Genomic DNA, 13134 nt, shown 5'->3' on the forward strand with positions numbered 1-13134 from the left:
GCCCGCTGCCACTGTGGCAGCCAAAGGCCACGGGAAGGCTCTGGGCTGAGCGATGGCCAAGAGGGCACCGGGAACTCTCCCAGTCCTGCTGGGTCTACAACCCTCTGCCGAGGCCTTCTCCCAGCTGGGAGTCCTCAGAATGCCCATCTGGTCTGCGTCCCTCCTCCCACTCGACTGGGTTCGACCAGGGCCGACGGTGGCCATTCAGCTCGGTGCCCGCGCCCAGCCTCTCTGCCCGAGGACGGGGTGCACGTTCTCGCCAGCTGGGCTCCCTGGAAGGGCCTCAGAGCAGGCCTCCCGAGGCAGCGCTCCGCGACATTCCCAACCACAGCGCCGGCTGCTCCAGGAGCCCTCTTCCTGCTGAGACAAACTCCCCCAGCAACAGACCAGAGCCTGGCCGCCTGGCCGCCTCGCCGCCTGGCCGCCGCCTCCTCACACAGCGAGGCAGGGACACCCCTCGGTGCAGCTTCTTCCAAGGGTGCAGGGCCCAGTGGGTACGGGCGGGGGGGGGGGGTCCAGCACCGCCGTCTGTTAGTGATTGTGGCCACGATGATGCGGCCTGCATGAGGAGCCAGTGGGCACCCGGGGCCCCTGCTTCCCGGAGAGGCTTCCCCAGTTTACTAGGCTCAGGTTGAGTCAGGTGTGCCCGGCCTGCCCCTCCCCTCCCCCACAGCTGCTCTGCGGATGGGGCTGAGCAGGGGGCTCTGTGTGGGGGAGGGGCTCTTGTGGGGCAGTTTGGCCCAGGGAGGAGGAGTCTGCCGGGCCAGACATACCCCCTCAGGCTGCCACCTGCCCCCACCTCCCCCCCAGGGCCCAGTTACCGCACAGTTGGGGGCTGGGTGGGGAGGGCTCTGGTTTGGGACCTCCCATCCGGTGGTGGCCAGAATGTCGCAGGAGGAGGAAGACAGGCTGCGTCCGTCCTTGCCCCTCCAGCCTGAAGCTCACCCTGGGATGCCCACCCTGGACTGAGTGACACAATGCTAGGGCAGTGGGACAAGGGGGCACTTCATTAGGGACTGGTGCCCAAAAGGTGCCCAGTAAACGGGGGGCAGAAAATGAATGACCAAATCCCTCCTCCTTGCTAACTTGCCCTCCTGGCTGACCCCCGGACCTTTTGGGCTCAGTTTCCCCACTCGTAAGTAGGAAAAGTGGCTGGCTGGCCTGCGAGTCAGAGGAAGACGGGAGACAGGGGTGGGCCACCTGGGGGTGACTTGCCAGAAGCAGGACATGGGTATCAGAGGTAGAGGCGGGTAGAGGTGGGCAGAGCTGGACCTCCCCTCCCCTGCCCTGCCCACCTCCCCCCAGAGGTGCCCTGGAAGAAGCCAGTGTGTAGCCTGGCGGGGGTGACACCTCCATCCTCCGTGCTGCTCCCCTCCCTGGGCACACCAGCTGGCACACGGTGGGGGCAGAGGGTGGGCACCTCCCCCAGCCCCTTTCACCACATTCTCCTCCGCCCACGTCACCCCCGACCCTCCCAGGCACCAGATGCTCCCAGGGCAGCTGTCTGCCGGGAAGCAGCTAGCCCCGGGTTAACCCTCCCTGCGCTGGGTGCCTTGGCTGACTCAGCACATTCTCTGGCAGCCACCCTCCGGGCTGCTCGATGCCCTCGGACTGGGAGGCCCGGCCGCTAGGCTCAGAGGGCTCCCACTCACCACCTCTGCCCACCGGCCCCTCCAGCGACGTTGGGAAGCTGACCTGGGGTGGGGGTGGGTTCCCAGCCTTCCGCGCCCAGACCACCAGGACCCCCAGCTATCAAGGGGGTGCCACGGGCCAGGGCGCGGTGCAGTGAGGTCCGCAATGGGAGGTGGACCCGGGGTGGGGGCAGCTGAAATTGCCCATCTGGGAACTCTGCTACTGCCCGGGGGTGGCTTTCTGTCCTTCACAACGGACCAGAAATTAGCTCATGAGCTGGCCTGCCTCCTTGGGGACCCCAGAGATCTCCGCATCCCCCCGCCCACCCGGCCGCCCTCTGGGCCGGCTCCTCCCCCACTCAGAATTTCTCCTACAAAGGTACCCGCCTCTTTCTACCCTCCCCCAGGTGGAAGGACAAAACTATGGCGGACTGAGGGGGCGGAGGAGGCTCATCCCCCTTGCCTGTTTCCCAACTTGGAAGACAAGGGGCCTCCCAGCTCCCTTGGGATACAGGGTCTGCGGGAGGCCGGGGACAGCTAGAAAGATGTGGATGATAGTGCGACCTTCCGGAACAGCTGTGGCTGCAGGACCCCACGAGGACCGGCTGCCCGCCACCGAGGACCGTCCAGGGGGTCCCACGCGGGACATACACCCAGCTGGCGTGGCTCAGAGAATGGGGGGAGCTGCCAGCTCAGCAGCTGCGCAACACCCCCTCCCCAATCCCCCAGGCTCCCCATGAGGCCGATTTGGGCCAGGAGCCCGAGGGGAGGAGACCCAGTGGCCACAGCCACCCAAACCCAGAAACAGCTGGGACCGAAACTGAGTTCTGGCCTCTAGACCCCGTCTCATTTCCCAGGCATCTTCCAGAGAGCGAGCGCTTGCCCAGCGCGAGGGAGTGGCCCCGAGCAGAAGATGGCGGAGGCCACCGGCACCTCCCGGGCACAAGGGTGGGCTCGCAGCCGGCCCGGGGCCCCACAGGTGCTCAATACATGTCCTTTGCAGCCAATCTTCGCCGCACCCTCAGGGCTCTGAGCACCCTCCCTTTGCCACAGGGGCCCACAGTGGGCACCTGTGCCCTGTGCCTCTTGGTCCATTTCCCTATTCCAGAATATCTCGAAGCCAAGCCTGGTGCAGGTGGGAGCTAGCCAGGTCGAATCTGACCTGGCCGCCCCAGGGGCGCCTGGGGTCTCCGGTCCGGGTCTTCCTATCCCTCTCTGCAGTTGGGATTTCCTTAGGGCCCCCACTCGTGGCCAGTCATGGCCGGTAAGAGCGCACTTTCTCCACCTGGAGAATGATGCACACACGGGGGGCAGTAGGAGAGAAAAGCCAAAGCTCCAGCGACAGAGGGTGAGGTTGCAAGGGGTCTCCGGAGGTCACCGCATCCAGTCCCCGGGGGGAAACCAAGAGTCCGGGCTCCGGCGGGGCGGTCGCTCTGGACGGTGTGCCGGTTCTGGGGTGGGGGGCGTGGACGGGCTGGGCCGCTGTTGGGACAGACCGCGAGGGCTGGCTGCTGGGCGAGCGCGCCTGACTCTCCGGCGCAGCGCCTGCCCCCGGGCCGCCGGGGGCGCTCGGCCGCCAAGAGGTGCCCAAAGTTAGGGAAACCAAGAGCGGAGCCGCCGGGCTGGGAGGAGCGGGCCGGGCGCCGCGGCCGAGGGGGCGCCGCTCGGGACCGGGAGCCAGGCCCCGGGGCGGGTGGGGGGAGGGGGGCCGCGGTCGGGCCGCGTCCCCACGGCCTGGCCCCGGGCCAGCAGGTGCCCCTTCCGGGAGGCCGGCCGGGCCGGGGTCCGAAGGGTTAAGGCCACCGGCCGCCCCTCCCCCGCCCCTTCCCCGGGGCGCGGGACGCGGGCGCCCGGGCGGGCCGGGGCGGGGCCTGACGTCCGCGGGCGGGGCGAGCCGCCGGCCGCCGCCGCACTCCCGCCGGGCTCCCGCGGCGCCGTGGTCCCCCGGAGCTGGAAGATGGCGAGGCCGGACGCGCGGCTCTGCGCGGGGTGCGCACGGGGGCCCCGGAGCCCCGTGCCGCTGCTCCTGGCCGGGCTGGCGCTGCTGGGCGCAGCGCGGGCGCGGGAGGCGGCGGGCGGCGGCTTCAGCCTGCACCCGCCCTACTTCAACCTGGCCGAGGGCGCCCGCATCACCGCGTCGGCCACCTGCGGCGAGGAGGCCCCAGCGCGCGGCGCCCCGCGCCCCACCGAGGACCTCTACTGCAAGCTGGTGGGCGGCCCCGTGGCCGGCGGAGACCCCAACCAGACCATCCAGGTGCGCGCGGGCCGGGACTGGGTCGCCGCCGGGCGGGGCGGGGCGGCGGGGGCCCGGGCGCCGGGGCGGACTTGGCGGGGAGCGCCCAGGTGCGGACCGAAGCCCGCACGTCTAGTAGGGACGCCCTGGTTCCGCATTTCGGGAAACGGAAGGGACCCCAGCTCGGCCATTCGGGCCCGGCCAGAGAAGTGTGCGTCCCCCTCCGTCAAGGCGGGACGCAGCGTGCCCGGGGCGGGCCGTGGCAGGGCGGGAGGGGGCCCGGTGCCCGGTCCCGGTGTCCCCAAGTCCCGGGGTTCCCGGCGAGGGCGGGACTTGGCCTCCACAGCGGCTGCCTGTGGGGAGGGGGTGGGCCCGCTCTGCCTTCCCCCGGGACAGGCTGGAACCTGCTGGGTGGGGGTGGGGCTGGGGTGCGGGCTGAGGCCGGGTGTTCCTAGAGTTTGGGGCCAGACCCAGGAGGCCGTCACTGCGGATAGCAGAGGGTTGAAGTTCTCTCTGGAGGTCTAGGGACTTGGTGGGACCCTGGGGGCGGGGGGCGGGCAAGCAAACAATGGTATTTGGAGCTGAGCATGGAAAATGCAGACTCAATCGGGGGCAGCGGCCCTGCCCCGCAGGTGCTGAGTCTGTGGGCTTCCGTCTCCCTCGGGAGACGTGGTCTCAACCCTGAAGACCCCCTGGAGGCATGCCCACCCTGCCACAAGTGTGTAGGTGGAGAATGGGCCAAGCGGTACCACCTGACCAGGGAAGCAGGGCCGTTGAGACGCTCTGGACTTCAGCTGAGGGCTGGGGGCCTGGGTTACCCTTGCGGGGGCAGGGGCGGGTAGGGTCTGCTCCAGGGGCCCCTTGACGCCCCTGCTGAACCTTAGGGAGAGTGGGGGCCCGGGGCTGGTGTAACCTGAGTCCTTCAGTCCTGGTAGGAGAGGTTGGGGGAGGGGAGGAGGGCAGTTGGAGAGTGGATTAGCTGGGGTGGGTGATGAATGGAGGAGCCTCAGCTGGGCCCCCTGCACTTCCTGCCTGCCCACTGCCCTTGGCCCAGGGGAGGGAGGGGCTGAGAGGGGGCTGGTGCCACAGAGCCCTCCTGGGACAGAAGCGTCACCTCCCTTGGGCTCCTGGGCTCACCTTGTGCTCTCCTCTGAGCCCAGCACAGCTGATATAAGAGATGTCAAGCCCACATTTCAGGTAGGGAAACTGAGGCCTGGAAAACCTGCTGGAAGCCCCACAGCCAGGCCAGGATCAGGCTGGGGTGGGCAGTGGAAACCTGGGTCCCTGCTGCAGCGCCCCCACCCCCCCACCCCTGCCACATCCGGTTGATGTCAAAGAGACTGGTCTCAGGGAGCTTGTATGTGGGTCTCCAGAGCTGCCCCAGAGTGCCTGGCTGAGCCCTTGCTGCTGTCCCTCTAGAGCATCTGCCTGCCCCCTTACAACTCCTCACTGCGCACCTGGGGGGGGAGGGGGGGGGATGGCAGAGCAGCAGCTGCCAGACCCCTGAAGGGAGGGGCCTTTATTGCTTAAAGGAGGAGCTTGGGGGCCCCTGGTCAAAGCCTCTTTCTTCTGCTTCTCTTAACTGTGCAGTTTCTCTCCCTGGGCCTCAGGCTTCTCATCTGCAAAATGGGCACAGTACGAGAGCCTTCTTCACCTGAGTTTGTGAGCTTAGCCTGAGGACCCTGGGAAGCCATCAGTTATAGTGACTTCTGACAAACGTGGTGTCACACAGGGGGGAGCAGGCCCTGAGTGAGCCCCCACAGCGCATGGTCGGGCGAGAAAGAGGAGGAAGCTTCCCTTTGAACGACTGTAGCCCTTGCTGGTTAGCGTCCCGGTTCTGAGGCTGCCAGGTGCCCTGGGAAGATCACTTGGCCTGGCAGACACAGGCTGAACAGCCGTGTGGCCTTGGACCAGTCCCTGGCCCAGCCGGCCTCTGTCCTCTCCTCTAAGGGCAGAGGGCCTGCTCACCGCCCTGGCCTTCAAACGGGCTGGTGATAGGGCCTCGCCCACAGGCCCCAACTGGAGCCGAGGGCCTGGGGTAGGACGTGCCAGGGTGGTGACCCCCACCTTCTGTCCATCCTGAGAGCTCAGTCTTGTGCCAGCATGGGCGCTGGGTCACGGAGGATGTGAGGCCCAAGGATGGGGGCTGGCTGGCAGCCCCCAGCGCCCCTGGTGGGGGCGTCCCATCTGGGGCCCGGGGTGGGGGCTGCTGTCCGGGCAGGACGGGCACTGGAGCGGGCAGAGGGCAACTTGGCATTCAGGCCCTTGTGGCCTCAGGTGGGCATTGCAGGGATTCCGGGCTGGCCCTGGGCCCCGCAGGGGAAGTCGGGGGCTCAGCTGCCGGCGCGGTGACTCACGGGGAGGGGCGTGTTACTCCTGTTTCCTCACTGTGTTCCCGGCAGGACCCTCTGTGGGAGGGAGCCTGGTTTCCCCAGCGCTGCCCACTGTGAGCCAGAGCCGGGCTGGCAGGCCGGCCGGGAGAGGCGCCCGCCGTAGCCTCTTGTGGGGACTAGAGAGAGTCAGCTCTCCTTGACCCTCTGGGTGGGCCTGAGCAGAAACTTTCCTGACCTGCCTTGACCCTTGACCCAGCTTCCACATGGTGCTCCCAGGCTTGGTTGGGGGCGGGGGGTCTAACCACAGGCAGCCTTCTCTGGGAGGCCCACCGACCTACCAGGTGGCCCTGCCCGCCTCCCTGGCTTCGGGTGTGGGGTCACCACGTGAGCTTGGCCGTGGAGCCACCCACAGACATGACACCCACCGTTCTGGGTGGCCGCTGCTCCAGCCCCTAGATGTGGCCGCTCTGGGCGGCGCGGGCTCAGGGGCGCAGTCAAGAGCTGGGCGGTGGTCCCGCCACCACTGAGCTCCGGGCCCCTGAGCAGGGGACAGTGACCAGAGAATCACTAGTAGCCAGAGAATTTCAGGCCCTGTGATAGGACGAAGAGGCGGGTGATGTCCGGGGCTCGGCTGGTTGGCTGCCTGGGTGGTCTAGAGCTCTGGGGCCCTGCAGAGGGGGCGACATCTGAGCTGAGACAGGACAGGAGATGAGGGTCCAGAGCCCACAGGCGGGAACAAGGTCTGAGACAGGGTGACCCGGAGCACCTGGCACCGGGGGTCCTGGAGGCTGCTGGGTAGAAGGCTGGGTGCCCAGGCTCTGTTGCATTTTGGTCTCACTGTCCCGGGCCCGGGGCAGACGGGTCCAGGAGAGGCAGGGGCCCGCCTTGAATTTGTGGAGGCTTGGGGGCTCTCTTGGCTGCCAGGCCTGGGAGTGGGGGAGCAGGGGATCTCCCACGCTCCTACCTCCAACTCCTAGGACGAGGTCTGGCCCCCGGGGAGGTTGGGAGGGGTGGGGCAGCCACATTTCCCAGACACAGCCTCTGGGGCCTTGGTCAATGCCAAGTCCCAGAGGGCGGCCTTTGTGTGCGGAGGGATAGCAGGTCTGGTTTCCTCTGGGGTGGGGGTTGGGTCTCCACTCGGCCTGAGGCCAGTGCCTAGCTGCCCCCCCCCCCCCCCGTGCCCCCAGGCTCCCAGCACCTGCTCCTCCCTGACAGGGACGTCTCTGTCCCCCCCAGAGGATAGGCCCCCGGCAGGTGGCTGGACCGTGGCAGAAGCAGCTGCTGGGCCCCACGTGGGATCCGTTAATCGTGCTGTGGCCGAGGCAGGTGCTAGTGTTATCCCCACTCTTCGGATGGGGACACTGAGGCTCACGGTGCTGTGACCTGGCTTCGTCCCAGGGGCTCAGCGGCGGCAGAGCCTGGAGGTCTAGGCCTCTCCTGCCGGCTGCCCACACGCCTCCACTCTGGGCCTCTCCCCACAGGCCGCCGGAATGGCTTAATTCCGTCTCTCTGGAGACCCTAATCCAGGCTCTGGGTGAGAGCCCGACTTGGGGGGAGCTGCTGACGGAACTGGGGAGGCAGCCTGGCTCTAGCCGTCCTGGCCACCTGCACCCCTGCCTCCCTGCTTGGGGGGGAGGTAGTGGTGACATCCCCCGCCCGGCCTTCTTTCCCCTCAGCTCTGGCCGCGTCCTCCTTTTTCCCGTTTCTCCTTGCTTCTTCCCGGCCGGGGCCTGGAGTGCACACTCCACTCGCCTCCTCAGGGAGGCCCACGCTGGTTTTCCCACCTTAGGAGGGGGCCGCTCTCCCGTTTCCTCCGGGAGGGGTGTGACCGTGTCTCGACGAGCCAGGTGCCCCGAGTCCAGCCCATCGCAGGCGCTCCGTGTGTGTTTGCCGGGCGGACGAGGGTTGGCAGGTTGGTGGGCGGCAGGGAGACCGGCCATCTGAGCACCCCGTCCCCGCAGGGCCAGTACTGCGACATCTGCACCGCCGCACACAGCAACAGGGCACACCCCGTGAGCAACGCCATCGACGGCACGGAGCGCTGGTGGCAGAGTCCGCCGCTGTCCCGGGGACTGCACTACAATGAGGTCAACGTCACCCTGGACCTGGGCCAGGTAGGGCCCCTCTTTTGCCCCCACACCCCCCACCGCTGCAGCTGCGGCTGGAGAACTCACCGTGGGGCCCCGGGAGAGCCCTGGGGACTGGGGCGGGGGGGGGGGGGCTGGGCACAGGTGGCTGCTGGCCGCAGGCCCCTTGCCTCCGGCCGATGGAGGCGTGGGGGTGGGGGCCTTCTGTGTGTTTGTCAACATCGCTGCTGCACTCAGGGAGGGAGGAGGGGGGAGGGGGCTCACCAGGGGTCATGGGGTGAGGGGACAGCTCGGAGGAGGGCCTGCTGTTTACTCAGAGGAATTCCTCTGCCTGGAGCCTGGCTCCGGCTGGCGGCTGTGGGAGGAGGCCCTGGAAGTGGACATTCCTGGAATAGCTGCGTTGTGGCGAGGCCACCTTGGGGTTAGGTGTGCGTGCTCAGGCCAGGCCCTGTGCTCTCCTTGGCCTTTGAGGTCTCTGTGCAGGAGGAAGGTGGGGCCGGGCATTTCTCAGTGACACACGAACCCCACTTGCTGGCTCCAGGCTGCGTCCGACTCCCCCGGGCTGCGTCCTGCTCTACGTGTGGCTTTGCCGGGTGCCTGGCCTTGGGGTCCTGCCTGTGAAATGGGCCGGCAGTCCTGTTGCCTCTGTCGCTGGGACTTCAGTGGGGGCAGGTGGATGAGCCCAAGCCCGGAAGCAGCCAACACTGGGTCCTCTTGGGGTCTGGGCCCCGAGGCCGATCCTGCCAGACCCCTGCCTGTTCACGGCGGTGGCTTGGCCACCGTCCCGGTGTGTGACCTGGTGGGTCTCTGCTCCAGGTTGAGCCTCCGTCCCGCTGTCACCCTGATGGTGTTAGGAGAGGTGGTGAGGTGGCCGGAAGGGCGGGCCCCATGGGCAGATTTAGGGTACGTTGTTGGGATACCTTCTGCCCCCAGCCGGGAGGCCCGCAGGCCCAGCCCAGGGGAAGGTGGGCAGCGAAGGGGTGGGTTCAGGCCCCGACAAGTGGCCTGGCATTTCCAGTGGGAGAAGCAGCCGAAGTGAAGGGGCAGGAGCTGGGCCGGAACAGGGGTGGGCTGGGGGCGGCCGCCTTTAATGGGCTCCCTGCCAGGGGCTCCTCCGGGCTGGTGGTGGTAGCCGGCCCGAGTCTGCAGGGGGCTTGCTCCGTTTCCCTTCAGCTCACTGGGTTTTTACCACATCTGTGCTCTCCTGTCCTCTGGGAGGGGTCTGGGAGGGGCCTGTGGGACCCTGGGGTCCTCCTCTCTCTGGCACCCCCGTGGGGGTCCATGGGAGGGAGGGCGGGGACGTGGAGCCCACTCCTGCTCCGCTCCGCGGTCAGCCGGGGGGACCTGTGCTGAGCTGGCATACTCTTGCCTCCTCACCTCCTCCGGGGGACAAGCCCGGCCGCGGAGGGAGAGAGGGAGGCCCCTAGCTGGGTGCACAGTGGCCCAGTCTCCATGGCCACCCCAGGGTGGCCGCAGAGCAGGTGGGCACGATGTCTCCCTGAGGCGCAGTGAGTGGGGCCAAGGAGGAACTTGGACGGTGCCCCACGCCCTGCAGCTCTGGCCCCTTTGGGCTCCGTGGCCCCTGAGCCGTGGCCTCCGTATCTGTGAAACGGGCCAGAGTTGATGAGGCTGGTGGTACATTTGCTTTGTGGACTGGTTCCAGGCCAGCAAGAGGGTTTCACTGCATGTGTATCTGGACTCTCCAAACCTCGGTTTCCCCAACTGTAAAGTGACACAGAGGGGAGAGGGGTCATTTCTAGCTGTGTTTGGGGGAGATTGACTCACCCATCCACCTAGCCATTCTTCTCTCTCTTTCTCTCCTCCCCTTCCTTCCTGTTTTCTACCCACCCATTCAGCCAGCCAGCCACCTATCCATCCACCCACCCGCCCGCCCACCACCCACCCACCCACCCATCACCAACCCATCCATCCATTCACCCACTAATATCTCTTTTTATGCACTCATCCCTCCCTCCTTCCTCCCCCCGACTTTACTGACTGCAGACAGATCCCCCAAAGCCCCAGTCTTGGTTGGGCCAAAGGGCTGCCAGCCTGGATTGGGTTGGGGGACAGAGGAGGACAGATACTGCCTGATAAAGTGCTTTGGAGTTGGATGGGGCACATGGACCCAGTTTCTAACTTTGTGGGGAAGAGAGATGTCTTTCCTGGGGATACTTCCCAGTCAAGACGGAATTCTGGAGGAAATTCCCTAGTTTGCCACCTTCCCTCTTGGAAAGGGAGCTCATTGCTTGTTCTTCCCTGAGCCACCGAGCAGTGACTGGGTCCCTCCGGGGCGCCCTGCTTGCTGGGGCTGGGGATGGAAAGCAGGTCCTGACATCAGTGCCCTGATGTAGGGAAGGGGGAATTCAGCGAGGGCTCGGAGGGCAGAGCAGCAGCTGCCTGCGCATGGTGGGGAGGTGTTTTAGGGAGTGGCCCTAGAACGCGGCCCTCACAGTGACCTAGGTCCGAGCCCTCGAGGCCCCCCCTGGCCTGGTGATGGAGTGGCTGATGCCCAGTCAGACTGGGGATGTCCCCAGGGCAGGGCCCTCCAAGCGCACTCCCTGGGGCGGATGGGGTGACAGGCTCGGCCCGAGGGGCGGCCGCTTCCAGGTTTTCCGCCGTGGGGGCTAGGCGGTCCCGCGAGGCGTGGGCCCTGGGGTGGGGCTGGGCTTCTGTCGGGAAGCCGGGCTGAGCGGGCAGTGGGGCTGGGCACACCCCCTGTGGCGGGCTGCCAGCAGCCTTTGTTCTGGGATCTGGAGCGGATACCCTGGGAAGGGGGAGGGGGCAGCTGGCATCGGGCATCGGAGGCCTTCCTGCCTCTGGAGAACTGGGCAAGGGGGCGGGTGGGCCACAGGACAGCTCCTAGCCATGGTGGGTGGGCCCGGGGCTGGGGGGGCTTGATCCCTGCAGCGTCTGTGTGTCTGGAGGCGGTGGGGCCCATGGGGCCTCGTGAGCCTGACCCTTCTTTTTCTGAGTCACTCGTATCCTTGTGTGGTCTTTCCCGTCTCACCGTGGAGGGGAAGCCGTTGGACCCTCCTCCTTCCCGTTTTGCAGATGGAGAAACTGAGGCTCTGAGAGCCCAGCCCTGGCTGCAAAGGGCATGGGGAGCCCAGGCCTTGGCTCCCTGCCCTGCTCGCCTTGTGGACCTTGGCTGGGAACGCTCAGACCTGAGAGAGCCAAGCTGCTGGTGTGACCAGCCTCAGAACTGGGCCTCCTCTGGAGGGGTACAGAAAGACTCTACTAGCTGGCACTTTCCTGGGTCCCAGTGACCGGCCTGGGGGTCTTCCTGGGAGCCTCCTGCCAGCCTGAGGCTCCCCCTTCCCCCAGGGCAGGGTGGGTGTTGTTCTGACTGCCCTGGCTCAGGCCCGCGCCACAGGGTAGGTCCAGGCTCAGGTCCTGGCAGGTAGGTCCTGCCCCCTTCAGGGGCTCGGCCGTGGGGTCCCAGGCCTTTCCCCCTGAGCCCAGTGTTTTTTTTTTTTTTTTTAATGTTTATTATTTTTCTTCAGAGAGACAGAGACAGAATGAGAGTGGATTAGGGGCAGAGAGAGAGGGAGACGGAATAAGCAGGCTCCAGGCTCCGAGCTGTCAGCACAGAGTCCGACACGGGGTTCGAACCCACAAACTATGAGATCATGACCTGGGCTGAAGTCGGATGCTCACCCGACTGAGCCACCCGGGTGCCCCCAAGCCCAGTGGTCTTAAGGAGCTGGGCACAGATACCTGGGGGTCGCTGTGGGGCGGACCCCCTCCCTTTCCAGACACCCCCCTGGGGCCTGGCCATGGAGGAGGGGCTCTCCTCAGTGGTCCTCTCCCTCACCTGCCCACTGCCACCAACTCCCCAGATCTGGCTTCAGGTGGGGATGCTGATCCCCTCCCAACTGCGTTCTTGCCCTGTGGCAGGGGCAGGTCAGCCCTTTGTCCCAGCCCTGAGAGGTATGGCCAGGTAACGGTACAGAGGGACTGGGGCCAGCATCAGGGTGTGAGGCCAGGGTGAGGAGTCTGCCCTCCGTGGGGGACAGTGGGGAGACAGGGCGCCAGCAGCCACCGCCCACCCGATGAGGGTGCCGAGGAACAAAGCCTTGGCACAGCTGGTAGCCACCGGTGGGTGAGCCCCCCGTGGGCACTCGGGGAAACTGAGCCAGTGTGGATGGACCAGGACCCTGGTACTGGTTTCTAGATGAGTTGTCGGGCTTGGTCCCAGCCGGGCCACGTGGCCTCTGTGCCTCCTGGGCTGTTCCCTCCTCTAGAGTGGGGACAAGAGCACCTCCCTGTGGACTCTGTGCCTCAGCAAGGGCCCCAGAACCCACTGGCTGCTTTGGCTGTTGGGGTCCCCCGTGTGGCTCTGCCCTGCCAGCCCCGGTTCTGGGCAGGATGCCCTCAGAGGCCGGCCGGCTCGGGGCTCCCCTGGCAGGCCTCCTGGTCCCCGGGTGCCTGCTGGCCTGGCTTTCTGGCCCAGCTGGGCACTCGGCCATGCGGCCAGCACCCTGGGAGTGTCATCGGGGTTGTTCAAGGGAAGTGGCAGGAAGTATGACCGAGGCTGGTGGCCGGGCTCTGGTTACGGAGCCCAGCGGCCAGGACAGGTGCGGGGGCTGGTCCGGACATGGCCCCTTGAGCTGGGCTCCCTGGGGGAAGACAGTGAGGGGGTCCTGGTGGCATCCCTGGGGTAGACATCCCCCCTCTGCCGAGAATGAGCGAGACCCTTTACTCAGAGGACACAGGGCCAGAGGGGCCCCCATGGTCACACGAACCACCCAGCACAAGGCACACACACCTCCCTGCCACCTCCCAGGCCTCCCCTCCCAGGCCCCGGTGGCCCCCAAAGCCTCCTGTTTTCTGTTTGTAAACAAACC

The 13134-nt window shown here is 66.8% G+C and overlaps 1 protein-coding gene across 1 annotated transcript in view; it reads left to right on the forward strand.

Annotated features, from left to right (window-relative positions):
* Positions 1-3338: 3338 nt before the first annotated feature.
* LAMA5 (laminin subunit alpha 5) overlaps positions 3339-13134 on the forward strand; it is a 50857-nt gene continuing 41061 nt past the window's right edge. The window contains 2 exon segments of the mRNA XM_053890077.1: positions 3339-3885; positions 8159-8311. Coding sequence (XP_053746052.1) covers positions 3589-3885; positions 8159-8311 — 450 coding nt within the window. The 5' untranslated portion in view covers positions 3339-3588.

This window comes from Panthera pardus, unplaced genomic scaffold, assembly GCF_024362965.1.
Source record: "Panthera pardus isolate Hobbes unplaced genomic scaffold, ASM2436296v1 HiC_scaffold_25, whole genome shotgun sequence".
In the NCBI taxonomy this organism is placed as follows: Eukaryota; Metazoa; Chordata; class Mammalia; order Carnivora; family Felidae; genus Panthera; species Panthera pardus.